A 14,255-nucleotide genomic window follows, 5' to 3' on the forward strand; every position below is an offset into this window, starting at 1 on the left:
CATTCAACTCCTTTTACTGTTCATTTACTTAACTTCTTTGTCTTTTTTAAATTTTTTTTTAAACGTTTATTTATTTATTCAGCTGTGCCAGGCTTAGTTGCAGCATATGGGATCTTCTAGTTGTGGAATGTGGGATCTAGTTCCCTGATCAGGGATCAAACCCAGGCTCCCTGCACCAGGAGCGGGAGTCCTAACTGCTGGACCACCAGGGAGGTCCCGACTTCTTTGTCTTTCAATACCAAATATTAGACCAGCAGGTCTGGTCATTTTAGAGACTTCTTCAAATGGCTAGGAATCAGGTTATAGGATTCTGGTTCTGTATTCAAACAAAAGAAAGTAAAATATTATAATATGATTCTTATTGATGATTATTTGAATCATGTAATTTTTTATTTAAAATCTGGTACCCCGTCATAGGGAGAAGCACACAGCTGATAAGAGCAGTCATTGGTAATTTCATGATTTAATCTGTATGCTGTTTTAATATGATGCTTGATAACCTGTGTTTTTAAAAAATGTCTAATTTGGGCTTCCCTGGTGGCGCAGTGGTTGAGAATCCGCCTGCCGATGTAGGAGACACGGGTTCATGCCCTGGTCCGGGAAGATCCCACATGCCGCGGAGCAACTAAGCCCGTGAGCCATGGCCGCTAGGCCTGCGCGTCCGGAGCCTGTGCTCTGCAACGGGAGAGGCCACAACAGTGAGAGGCCCGCATACCGCAAAAAAAAAAAAAAAAAAAAATGTCTAATTTCTCTTTGGCACAAATAGTATTTTTCTTTTATAAAGAAAACAGCTTTGGATTTTAGAGTTCAGTTGTTTCATCCCTCATTTAGATACTTTTAAGGCAACCTGGCCTTGGTATAATCAAACCTTTCTTAACAAACTGACAGTGACTGCTTCCTTTATTCAAAGCTAGCTCTGTACCTTTGTTAGTATGTGAACATTTTTACTTTAATTCATTTTTACGAGATTGCAGAGATTTGTCGTGCTAATTTATCTGTAATAGGCCATAAAAACAACAAGATACATATATTTGGAGGAGGGGCTCTGGTTACAGATTTAAAGTTTATCAACTTTTGAAAATTCTGAATGTCCTTTGAACTTTGGTTTCCTAGAAATATGTCTGTCAGCTCTAAAGTGTGTGTGTTCTGAAGAAAATCTACCATTTACAGATGAGTTTGTTTGTTTTCTTCCTTCAGGGGAAAATAGTTCATCAGAGTTTAAATATTATGAATTCCTTCTCACAGAAGGTAAAGATCCAACAAATACGATCTTTGTCAGAAGATGTACGATTTTACTACAAACGATTACGGGGCAATAAGGAAGATTTGGAGCCAGGGAAAAAATCAAAGGTTTGAAAATGTTACATTTGCAAAAATTCCCGTCCATTAGTACTTTGTTATTGTGACGACCTTCTGTGGATTTGGGATTCATGGTTCTCCTGTGCCTCTTTATAGATCGCAAACATTTATTTTGATCCTGGACTGCAGTGTGGGGCTCATTGCTATGCTGGCTTGCCTTTTCTGTCCAAATGTAAGTTATCTTGCCTTCTCTCTCATGCCCTTCACCCCTTCCCCAGAGTACTCTTCAATGAAAGGCGGCCACTTTTAAGGCCCATCCCTATCTCTTGATGCTATAGAAATCATCTGAAGGGCTGAGTATGTCATACCATTTGTCTCCTTGGTTTAGCTGAACCCAAAGTACAGCCTGGTATAGCCATGCAGGAAGATGCTTGGGATGCTGACTGGGATTTGCATCAAAGCCTGTTCAAAGGATGGATGGGAATAAAGGAAAATTCAGGTCATAAGTAAGTGGTCTTGAGTCATTTAGGTATTTGAGCTATCTTTACCAGTATGAAACATGACTTTCTAAAGTTATTCTTATATTAGGTTATTTTATTTCTCTGTAGGTAAGAAAATATGCCTAATCTTCAGGAAATTTTAATGAGGCATCTTGAATTGCCATTGTAATTGTACATTTCTCAGAAGTATGCACACTACCATTTTTGTCTTTTTTCCAGTGTTCTAGATGCTTCCTTAAAGTCAAAGAAACTCGATGAAGTTGTCCTTGTGTAGGAAAACTTCATTGTTGACCTTAGACACATCCATTTGCATAAGAATGAAAGTTTCTACCTACCACTGACCTCTGTTAAAGGCTAGGAAAACACTCTGTAGGTTTAACCTCGAAGGAGGAGGAGTGTCTCTGCTCCTCCTGAAAAGAACTGCTTCCTCCCTTTCGAGAGCTGAGCTGTTAGGGGTGCATGGCCCGTTCACATGGGCTCAACCTTATGTCTGTGGCAGGTAGAAAATGTCCCGGCGACAAATCAGTACCGCATCTGGATTCAAAAGCAAAGATACTCTTATGTGGTAGTATAGAAATTTGATCTTTCTGTGTACTTCAGAAGAGAATTTGACTAGCAAACTGATGAAAACTGTTCTTCTCCATTGGCTGATTTGAAATGTATTTGTCAGTATCATCAAGATCTTCCAACTTATAGTACTGTAAGATTTTCAAGCCATGAATGATTAAATCTGCAGGTTTCTATTTATCTGAACTATCTGCTGTGAAAAGTTCTCTTAAGGCAAAAGAGAGTTAAATTTTAACTTTAAAATGGTTAAAATTAGTGCAGAGACTACTTCTAATGAACTCACTAAGAGAACACTAATTCAAACGCTCCTCGGTTCTCTACAGTCCCATTGCGGACATTGTAAGGTACAGGTCGCCTCCGCAGTTTAACATCCAATTATGAATTAATAACTTGCAGTGCTGCCCTAGGTTCATCTGCCAAGGAACCTCTTCACGCCCCGCCCCCTGAAACCCCCGCTTTCCTTCCGTGAGCCTCGTGTTTCACTCCTAAAGACCCAGGCTCCCTGCCTGCCCTGTGCCACTGTGTCCCAGTTGCACAGTGAATGTGGCATTTTCCCTGCCCCTGCCTTTGTCTTACTTTCTCAGCGTGCATGTTACAGAGAATTCATTAAACCGGTACTCTCCCCAATATTAGGGTGTCATAATTCAGTAGTCTACAGGATAAAACAGGCTTCAGTTTTGTGCCCAGGCACCTTAGCCCCATTTATAATATTGTTTCCTTAGGGAATGTGCTCTGAGTTCTTAACAGCTGGCTTATAAATACTCATAAGTAGGGAAATAGTCAAATGAGGCCCTGAAAATTGCTCTTAACTGTATATATCTGGACAGAATCCTCATATGTGTTACCTCTTCAACGGATGTCTTCATTGTGTATCAGGATTTTGTTTTGTTTTTTATCTCAAGTGGGGAAAAAGCCATATGCCAAGCAGTGCACTGCCTTCTTATTAGTTCTACTGAAATATTTGCCTGCTGTTGGTGTCTGGATCTTTCCACTAAACATGCAAGATCCTTTAGGTTCCCCATAACATCACATTATCTGAATATCCCTGCCTTTTCCCTTTCATATTCAGTACGAAAACAACACTGTACAGGTGATCAGTGATACTTTAGCAGCTCTTTGTGCCAAAATAGAGACATCTTCATACATGTCTCTATGAAAAGCATAGTTAAATATTAGAGCAAATAAAATTTCTCAAGTACACAAGCCTAATATTGTTACAGTGACTTACAAATTGTTTTTCTAGATTGAGCGCTATATTTGAAGTAAATACAGACCTTCAAAAAAACATACTGTCAAAAATCACTGCCGAGCTCTCCTGGCCGTCCGTCCTCAGCTCACCCCGTCACATGAGGTTTCCCCTTACTAATACAAACTGCTCTTCAGTAAGTATTCAGAGCGACACCAGTTCTGGGAAATCTGTAATAGGGTTATGAAGTATATCCTCTCTTTTTTTAACATCTTGATTGGAGTATAATTACTTTCCAATGTTGTGTTAGTTTCTGCTGTATAACAAAGTGAATCAGCTATACGTATACATGTATCCCCATATCTCCTCCCTCTTGCGTCTCCCTCCCACCCCTCTAGGTGGTCACAAAGCACCGAGCTGATCTCCCTGTGCTATGCGGCTGCTTCCCACTAGCTATCTGTTTTACATTTGGTAGTGTATATATGTCCATGCCTCTCTCTCACTTCGTCCCAGCTTACCCTCCACCCCCCCACCCTCCCTGTGTCCTCAAGTCCATTCTCTACATCTGCGTCTTTATTTCTGTCCTGCCCTTAGGTTCATCAGAACCATTTCTTTTTTTTTAAGATTCTATATATATATGCATTAGCATACGGTATTTGTTTTTCTCTTTCTGACTTACTTCACTCTGCATGACAGACTCTAGGTCCATCCACCTCACTACAAATAACTCAATTTCATTTCTTTTTATGGCTAATATTCCATTGTATATATGTGCCACATCTTCTTTATCCATTCATCTGTCAGTGGATGCTTAGGTTGCCTGCATGTCCTGGCTCTTTTAACCATGGCAATCTTTCACTTACTGTGTCTTTACTCTGTTTAAGGAAGAAGAGATTACGTTAGAAAATCCTGCAGATGCTCCTGTCTACATTCAGTTTATTCCTCTGGCCTTATATTCCAACCCTTCCGTCTTTGTCGATAAGTTAATATCAAGGTAGGCATTGCTGGTAGATTATCAAAATGTTTTCATATTAGCAATGAATTATTATTTTACACATTTAAAACTTTATTTCAGCTCATACAGTAATAGATTGGGCTTAGAGAAATTCTGCATCTGTAATTGAAGTTGAGAGAAGGTTCTGGGGAGAGAGATGGATATTATATTAAGCATCTAGAAAAGCTTCCAGTTTAAGACAAGAAAAAAATAATATAGAACTCCTTCCTAAAATCTTATAAAGAGGAAGCAAGTGGTGGAGCCTTTCAAATATTTTAGTTTAAAAAAGTGAACAAAATATTAACTGTAAGTTGTAGCTATTTTTTGAAGGCTGTTAATCTGATAACATTGATCTCAAAATCTGCCAAAAGATAAGCACAACCTTAGCATTTATAACCCCTTTAATTATGATGCTGTTTACAAAGAAATATGTGTATGTTTTTTTAATTTCAGGTTTAACTTAAGTAAGGTGGCAAAGATAGATTTAAGAACACTAGAATTCCAAGTCTTCAGAAACAGTGTAAGTATTCAAACTTCATACTATTCCAAAGAAGTAATTCTACGATATGATCAATGCAAATGTGAAAGAAAAATATTGACCATCCTTAAATTGGCTGAAGGGCAAGTTACTGAAGAAGTCAGAACGGTCTAGTAATTATTTTAGAGGCAAAAAGCCCCGGAAGAATGGGTGGGATTTCGATTGCCATGAGGCACCCTGGATAGAAGGTCCTGTTTGTGGGCTTTAAACATTAAGCTCATGAAGGTTCATAATAATGGCTGCCAGAACCTCTGAGAGTATGTAGATAAGGTATATACTGATAGATAATGTTTTTTTTTTAATTAAGCCTCAAAATATTGAGCTTGGTCATTTAAATTTTTATTTTGGATGCTTTATAATAAAATTGTAAGCTCCATGAAGGCCAGACCCACAGCTAGCTGTATTCATACTTAGCGCAGTAGTGAGCATAGGTATAACTCAACAGGTATTTTTAAACTAATAAATGTATACATAAACTGGTTTGTTCTAGGACCAAATATTCTCTATCATACGGGCCGGGCTGAGCAGCCACTAACCACTCATGATTGTATAAGAGCTTAATGTGCAGGATCTGTGTCAGTCAGGAAATTAGCACTTGGAACTAAAGCCACCTGCAAACTGGCCCGAGTCTCTTGGCCTCGATGCCCTTGCCAGCCGCTCTCATCCAGCTTTAAACAGCCTGTTCACACCAGCCCTGATGGCTGTGGAGCCTGCACTGATTCGGCTCTCTGGCTCTCCCTGAATCTTTGTTTGCAAGCATGTTAACGGTGTTTTCTTGTTTTCTTTTTGACGTATGGTAGGTACCTTGTTTCCCAGTTCTGGGTATAAGCTCCTTGAGGGCTTGTCTTCTACTTATATGGTTTCCTTCCCACATTTATAATACGAATGGTGTTGAGTGAATGAGAGGAGGAATCTAGTTAATCCTCCATCATCTGAATTACTTTAAGTGAAAACAGTAAACGACCACCTCCTTTCTCTCCTTGCTGTGAGCTCTTTTGCTGAGCACGGTCCCAGTCTGTCAAGTGGCCACGGGATGCCTTCCTGCCATGCTGTGGCTTTGCTGCTTCCCATTTGGAATAAGGGAGGTTGGCTCCTAGAGTAACCATGGCTTTGTACCTACCAACTTGGTCACCTCGACCAAGTAAATAAACCTTTCCAAACTTCAACTTCTTCACTTGTAAGTGAAGTTAATAATTTGTATATTACAAAGTTTTTGAACAGGTTAAACAGACCAACGTGGAAGCCCTTAGTTGGGTTGCTTGGGACATAGGAAGACCTCAGTGAATGTTGACTGGATGAGTCAATCTGTGGCTCACCAGGTGGGAAAGAAAGGCAATACGAAGGTTTTCAGTATTTCATGAGCACCTAGTATGTATCAGCATTATGCCAGGTGCATTCACATTTATAATTTCATGTAATCATTACAATAGCCAGGCTGAGCTATTACTGACCACCCTAAGAATTGAGTATTTCCCTTGTTCTGTTGGTGGTGGAAAAACAAAGCTCAGAGAGGAAGTAACTTGCCCAAGTGATAACTGGCAGGGCCAAATTCAAATCTAGTTCTCTCAGAGTCCAGAACCCTTGCCCATACTTTCGTGACACATGGTCATTACTGGTTAGGAATCACTAATTAACCTGTCCAACTAGATGTTTTGTGGTTCTTGAAGGATTTGTGTCCTTTCCCATAGCTTTGTGTTTTAATGTATAAGGCATAAATTAGCCAAACCTTTATGGAATTGTTTTTATGTCTATTTTTAAGTAAATCTTGTATAAGAAAGTAATTTTTTTAATAAGAGAAAGTAATTTTCAATGTTGTATTTTTATTTTCTGCTGAGTAATAGGTAGAATACTAGACTGAAATTTAGACCGTCTCATATTCTAGTCCATGCCCTTCTCTTGGAATCTTTTTTACGTTGCTTTTTCTATCCATAAAGTGCCAACATAATAAGTTCAAGCTTATCTAGACTCCAAATATCTAGAAAGCTCAGTAACCAGAAATGCCTTTCACTCTGCTTTTATAAGAGAGGAAATATTCATAAGAAGTAAATGACCTAGTATTTACCTTTTTTTATCTTACCAAATCTTTAGTGGTACCTATAAGATGTAGGTACTGTGAGAGATAGGAAGATGAATAAGAATACTCTAGACCTCAGGAATTTATACTAAATAAACTATTATTTAGAATAAACTATTATAAACTAATAACTATTCTGAAAATAGTTTTGACACCTGAAAAGACCTCTGAGATCCCCAGGGGTCCACGAATCCCTCTTTAAGAACCACCACTACAACAATTATTGAGAATTATGGAGGGCCTTCGTGATATCCCAGAGGCATTACAACATCCTAAAGTATTTTCCAAGTCATCAGAGTTTAAATTAGTTGTTTTGGCGAATATATGTATAATGTATAACATGTTCATCAATTACTCAGAATAGTTCATCTTAAAGGGAACCTGTTTACCAACCGTTTTGGAGCAGTCGAAACATTGTTGTCCTAGTAGACGTGGACAGAGAAGAATTTTCGATGTAGGAAAAAATATTTGCCTCAGAAGTGAGAATTTAAAAGTAGTGTGCTTCACAAAGTCTGCTGACTGTGAAGTTATGTTTGTAGAATCAGGCTGTTGAAGTAGATAGATCTGTATATAGTAGGAAAATCATACAAAATGCACTCCAAGTTAGCAGAGCCATGTAGAGCCATGGACATTTATACCCAAGTATTACCAACCCTTCCCCCCAGAAAGTTTAAGGTTAATGTTTCCTGAAATCAGAACAGTGTAACCTTATATGTGAACTATGATTTAAAAAATAAAAATAAAAAACAGATGTTTTTTAATTTTATCTGTAACTGTCAGGAAGTCATATTTTGATTATTAAACTAAGCTATTACTTGAACTTCAAATCATCAAGTGTTTATGAAACAGTAATTATGGGCTTAGCTTTCAAAATAAAATTCAAAGATAGATTGACATGAATTGGAAATATTTTTACAAATAAAATGGTGCAACCTTAAGATCCTCCAGCTGATATCTGTCTGAGGGGAGGCGGCAGAAAAACAGTGACTGAAAGGGAGGGGGGACAGCACCGGTGGGACTTCGGGATGCTGGGTGTTCGGTACACAGCTGTTTGCTTTGTGCTAAAACACTGAGCTACTCATCTCTTAGGTTTGTGTCCTTTTCTGTTTTTGTGTCATGTTTCAAAACTTTTAAAGTTAAAAATAAAAAGATCTGCACACAAAAACACGTGCTTAGTACAAACATGAAGACTTTGGTGACCTGGGGAACAAAGCCCTTTCTGGGACTTAATGCAGAATATAAAGTGTCCTCATTGGTTGCCCAGCTCTGCTTGCCAGCCATCCAGCCTCTAAATCATCAGGGATAAAATTGTTTGTATAGCTGATCAATTGGAGAAACTAATACTGGGCTATGGATGGGGTAAAGGGAAAAATAATTTTCCAGAGAATATACTAATGACTCCTATTTGTTTACCCAATGATTCAAGGCTCATCCACTGCAGAGTTCAACAGGATTTACAGAGGGCCTCTCCCGACATTTAATTTTAAACCTAATTTTAAAACCTGGAGAAAAGAAATCTGTCAAAGTAAAGTTTACTCCAGTTCACAATAGAACTGTTTCTTCCCTAATCATAATCAGGTATGTTCTGTGATTTAAGTGTGCATTGACTTTTAGTACTTACATAGAGTCCTTTCTTGATTCGTTTCAATATTAATATTTGCATTAATTTATTTATGAAATAAGGTATTCATTTTGCCCAAAATACACACACACATACCACGCCTCATGAAACATACCTTTGTGATTATATTTTTAGCTAAAAGACCTGAATACTGTCTTCCTGTACCACGTGTGACTCTTCAAAGTGAAAAACTCTTGCTCCTCTTTGTGTCAACATTTAAAAATTTTTCAAGTGCAAATGTTTCACCATTAAATTTAGTGTATTAATTTTTACATGGTTTATAAAGTAACAGTAAAAATTATAGATCAAAAGATTGTGCAAATTTAATGGGAGGAAAATCTGTGGTTCTTGTTCTTACATAGAAATAACCTGACTGTGATGGATGCTGTGATGGTCCAAGGACAAGGAACAACTGAGAACTTGAGGGTGGCAGGCAAGCTTCCAGGTCCAGGGAGCTCCTTGCGCTTTAAAATCACAGAAGCATTATTAAAAGACTGTACAGACAGTGAGTATTCCTGTCATATCCAAGGGCACAAATTTCAGCGTTTGTTGTCACCAGTAAATAATTCCAAAAACAAGAACAGTATTTCTACATGTGCACATGGGTATATTGATGATGGATACTTAAGATTTTAAGAAAACACCCTGACTTGCTTTCAGAGTTGTTTGGTTTGGATCTTAAAAAATTTGAAGTGTCAGTATTCATTGCATGCCTTAGATGATTTACTCTGAATGTGAAAAATAAAGCACAGTAAGTCCCCTACATATGAACCTTCAAGTTGCAGACTTTCAAAGATGCAAACATGCGTTTGCATGTCCAATCACGTAAGTTAGTTCACGTGTCTGGCGCAAATTGTCACGTGTGCATCCTCTACAAGTGGTTGTACTTTTGTGTACTTTACGGTACTGTATTGAGTACAGTAGTACAGTTCCATTATTTCAAGCCCAGGATGTCCAGAAGCAACCGTAAAAGCAGCGGTGATGTAGCGAGTACTGCAGCCAGCACCTGTATGCCAGCTGTTTACTGTACTACTGTACTTTTCAAGGTACTGTACTGTAAGATTTAAAATGTTTTATTTCTTGTGTTTGTTTTATATGTATCATTTGTGTGAAACGTACTGTAAACCTATTCCAGTACGGTACTGTATAGCCAGTTGTGTTGGTTGGGTACTTAGGCTAACTTTGTTGGACTTGCGAACAAATTGGATTTGCGAACGCACTCTCGGAACTAAACCCGTTCGTGTGTAGGGGACTTACTGCAAAATTAAACTGCCATCTAAAATGACTTAACAAAGTAGAGTACTTCTGATGAAATCTGGGTAATAGCTGATCTCTTTGCCCTGAGGGGCTCGTTCATAGTCTCTGGGATGCATTCATGAAGAATGTATTATCATCACTTGGACCTGGAGCACAGGATAGCAAGATTTATACTCACTCCTCATTTTTTTCCTTTAGGTTTGAAACTAAGAGAACCAAATTTCACATTGAAAAGAACATTTAAAGTAGAGAATACAGGACAACTTCAAATTCACATAGAAACCATTGAAGTCAGTGGGTACTCATGTGAGGGATATGGCTTTAAAGTTGTCAATTGTCAAGAATTTGCACTAAGTGCCAATGCCTCTAAAGAGATAATCATTTTGTAAGTATTTTCTCATACCGAATCACTAACTTCTCATTCACTTTTTGTACTGGAGTTGTTCAAACTTTATGCTAAAATTGTTTTCATACTCACAAAAAAAGGTCTTTATCCACAAATATATTCATTTGATTTTTTTCTTCACTTAATCTTTGGTTATTTCTTCATATCTTTGTTTTCAAAATTGTGAAACTCCAAAGTGGATCAGATAGTCTTAGAAACCGGTTTCGAAATTATTTTCAAGATTGTGTAGGAAACTGACTATAAATTCAGTCTCAGCAGCAGAGCAGACCACCTGTGTTACACACATGCAGTTTTTCTGTGTTGTGCAGTGTATACAAATGTGTGATCTTTTGGTCAGAAGACAGTTTTAATGCCTACATCGGCAATAGTTGCAGCATATTTTAACAACTGATAACTTGTTATGTTATAAAGTTTATATAATAAAGTGTAACTTCTGTCCCCTCAATGGAATGATAATTTCATGACCTTCAGTGGACACTTACTTTATAAGTAACTACATCACTCCATGTAAGGCATAACACTTGGCACCTGAAGGTACAGTGAGGAATAAGACACCTTTCCTCAACGTGCAGATCGTGTGCTTGCAGAGCGTACAGTTAGCAAAATAAAAATAATATAATCAGGGCAGAAAGCAGTGCTGCAGGAGATGAACATCAGGAGGGCTAGGGTGGTTCTGTACACACACGCACAGAAAGGCAGTGGGAGTGCATCGCAGGAGAAGAGTGTGGATTAAATAAAGGAGGAAGGAGGAGGGAAGGGAAGGAAGCTCAGAGACTACTTTCCTAGTTAATAATCATGGGAAGCTGATTATTGTTCTCTTTTTATGTAGCTTCTCCAGTAGTTATCCACAGACTATACTTGTTTTGGTTATGCACCTCATAGGGCAATACTCTGTCCAGCTTAAAATGAGAATGTTGAATAAAAGTATCAAACTCTAAAATTCTGTGTTCTGTTTCAAAGGCATTATATTTCAACTGTTTGCGGTATATTTTTTAAAACTTTAGTCTCACTGCCATCATTCCGTTTTAGGTTTACTCCTGATTTCACAGCTTCTAGAGTTATTCGTGAGCTGAAGTTTATAACAACCAGTGGCTCTGAATTCGTGTTTGTATTGAATGCATCCCTTCCTTACCACATGTTAGCAACCTGTGCAGAAGCCCTGCCCAGGCCCAACTGGGAGCTCGCTCTGTACATCATCATCTCAGGAATAATGAGGTACTTGTGTCTTCTTCTGAGCTTAGTATTTAGGCATCACTTGACACGGTTTATCATGGGCCCACTACGTGCCAGGCACTGCTCTGAGTGCCGGGGACCCACCAACGGACAAAGCAGGCAGACCTCTCTCGTCAAGCCTGCATACACCAGTGGGAGCAGTCAGAACTGAACCCTTCCTGGGTGGCATATACGATAAACCAAAGTCTCCTCTACCTTTGAAATTTGTTATACAAATTAAGTACACGTTAAATTCTTAAAGGAAAAAAACCTGCATAATTTACCAGGTAGTTACTCGATTGGGGCATTTGTGATGTACTCAGCATAATAGTTTATTCTTCTTGAGTCCTACCTAAGCAACATAAAACTGCTGAGAAATATTTTTTAAAGCCTCAACATCCTCATCTTTTTATGCAGCCTATTTCTTTATGTTTTTTTAAGAATGAGATATACTCGCCTCTGAATTAACTTACAGAGTTACCCTGCACATCCTTTAAGGGAAGAGAGTTGGCCTAGAGAGTTAGAACTAAAAGAAAAGATAAGAGCTTCTTCTTGGTAAAAGAAAAGCTACCCCCCAGTGTCTGTTCTGATACAAATACTTACTTCCTCCATACGAGCCTCCGTGTACGTTGGCATTCTAGAAAAGTCAGTGTGCAGACTTTCATCCATAATGCTTTTTTGTCATGTCACAGGCATTTTGTTTTTTATATCATATTGTACTTTACCAAGAAACTTGCCTTTAATGTCACATTTTGTTACTCTTGCACTCACAAATGAACCCCAATTCTCCCACTTCTGTACCCCTGCAGTGCACTGTTTCTTTTGGTAATTGGAACAGCCTATTTAGAAGCTCAAGGAATTTGGGAGCCATTTCGAAGGCGACTGTCCTTTGAGGCCTCGAACCCGCCCTTTGATGTGGGAAGACCATTTGATCTCAGGAGAATCGTTGGTATTTCATCTGAAGGAAAGTATGTTCACCTGCCGGAAATAAATTCTCCAATATATATAGATTTGGCTGATGTAATTAAAAGAAAAAAATAAGTTTCTTCTTTTCATCTTTGCTCAGGGGGAAAAATCTTTAATACCCTGCATACAGTGCTCTGTTACTAAGAACTCATAGCAAATGCCATGTTTTTATTATATTGATAAGGGTTAAAATATTCTCAGTTGTATCAATACCTCAATTCCTAAATTGTCAGTTAGAACAGACCCAGTCCAGTTGTGGGAAAGTATCCTATTTCTTGCTGTTTTTTCCTTCGGGTAGTTCATATTTGTGGTGGCTGTACTGATGAAGTAATGTTTTTAATCTTAGATCTTGTAGGTTGCTATTACTGATGCAGTTGGTCCTTTTTTCAGCTTGAACACACTCAGCTGTGACCCCAGTCACAGTAGGGGGTTCTGTGGGACAGGCGGTTCGGCGTCCCGACCCAGCGCAGGGAGTCATAAGCAGTGCGGCCCACCAGTCCACCCGCACAGCAGTCACGGCAGTAGAAACTCAGCTGACGTGGAAAACGTCAGAGCCAAAAGCAGTGCAAGTACCTCTAGCAGGACTAATGCCCAGTCGGCGAGCAAAGCCAGCGCCCTGGTCTTAGATTCACATGCCGTGGCCCAGGGTCACACAGCGGGCAGGAAGTCCAAGGGGGCAAAACAGAGCCAGCACGGCAGCCAGCATCACGCCCACAGCCCGCTGGAGCAGCACTCGCCACCGCCACCGCCACCGCCAGTGCCTCAGCACCAGGAGCCACAGCCCGAGAGGCTGTCCCCCGCACCCCTCGTGCACCCTTCCCACCCAGAGCACCCCAGCAGCACACGGCACAGCTCAGAGGACTCAGACATCACCAGTCTCATCGAAGCCATGGACAAAGACTTTGACCACCACGACTCCCCACCCCTGGAAGTGTTTGCAGAGCAGCCGCCTTCGCCACTGTCGAAAAGCAAAGGTAATCATGGGTTCTTACGGCCAGGAAAGCGTGACACGTGACGGGAGAGCCAGCACGTGTTTAAGGGGCTACAGTGATCGTAGTTGTGATGAACAACTAATTTAGTAGGTGTTCTTCGGGCTCAAGTTCATCTCTGCTCTTGGACTTCAGCTTTTCCATATCAAGATGCAAATAGAGGTATCCATTTGTCATAAAAGATATCTGTATTTCTTAGATTACTTGCCAAATTAAGAAATTTTTTGGACATCTACTGTTTACCTTTTCAGCAGCGTGTGACTACTGTGGCAGGTTGAGCTTTTTTTTTTTTTAATTGGTAAAATAATTTTAACAGAATGGAGATCATCTGCCTTTTAACTCAAAAATAGGACTTCTGCACAAGTGCTTTAGAGCAGGGGTTGGCAAACTACAACCCGTGGGCCAAGCCATCACCTGTTTTTGTAAATAAAGTTTTATCGGGACCCAGCCGTGCTCATTCGTTTACACACGGTCCATGGCTGCTTTTGTGCTGCAGCAGTAGCAGAGCTGAGCAGCTGCAGCAGAGGCCATAAGGTCCACAAACCAGAAAATATTTACTGTCTAGCCCTTTCCAGAAAACGTTTGCTGACCCCTGCTTTAGAGTTCTTCATGCTGTATTAGTTATCCGTTTCTCGGTAACAGCTAC

At 39.5% G+C, this 14,255-nt stretch overlaps 1 protein-coding gene across 4 annotated transcripts in view; it reads left to right on the forward strand.

The window, feature by feature from the left end:
- Positions 1-14,255, forward strand: part of TMEM131 (transmembrane protein 131) — a 189,768-nt gene that overhangs the window by 145,706 nt on the left and 29,807 nt on the right. For 3 of the 4 annotated variants that reach the window (XM_059078456.2, XM_067007149.1, XM_067007150.1), the window contains 12 exons: positions 1,198-1,350; positions 1,456-1,531; positions 1,688-1,805; positions 3,610-3,748; positions 4,437-4,546; positions 5,000-5,066; positions 8,585-8,736; positions 9,142-9,284; positions 10,235-10,421; positions 11,472-11,657; positions 12,464-12,622; positions 13,011-13,594. In XM_059078456.2, coding sequence (XP_058934439.1) covers positions 1,198-1,350; positions 1,456-1,531; positions 1,688-1,805; positions 3,610-3,748; positions 4,437-4,546; positions 5,000-5,066; positions 8,585-8,736; positions 9,142-9,284; positions 10,235-10,421; positions 11,472-11,657; positions 12,464-12,622; positions 13,011-13,594 — 2,074 coding nt within the window. The remainder of the gene's footprint in view (positions 1-1,197; positions 1,351-1,455; positions 1,532-1,687; positions 1,806-3,609; positions 3,749-4,436; positions 4,547-4,999; positions 5,067-8,584; positions 8,737-9,141; positions 9,285-10,234; positions 10,422-11,471; positions 11,658-12,463; positions 12,623-13,010; positions 13,595-14,255) is intronic. The other variant, XM_059078457.2, reaches the window with a different exon arrangement.

This window comes from Kogia breviceps, chromosome 11 (genome assembly GCF_026419965.1).
Source record: "Kogia breviceps isolate mKogBre1 chromosome 11, mKogBre1 haplotype 1, whole genome shotgun sequence".
Taxonomy (NCBI): domain Eukaryota; kingdom Metazoa; phylum Chordata; class Mammalia; order Artiodactyla; family Physeteridae; genus Kogia; species Kogia breviceps.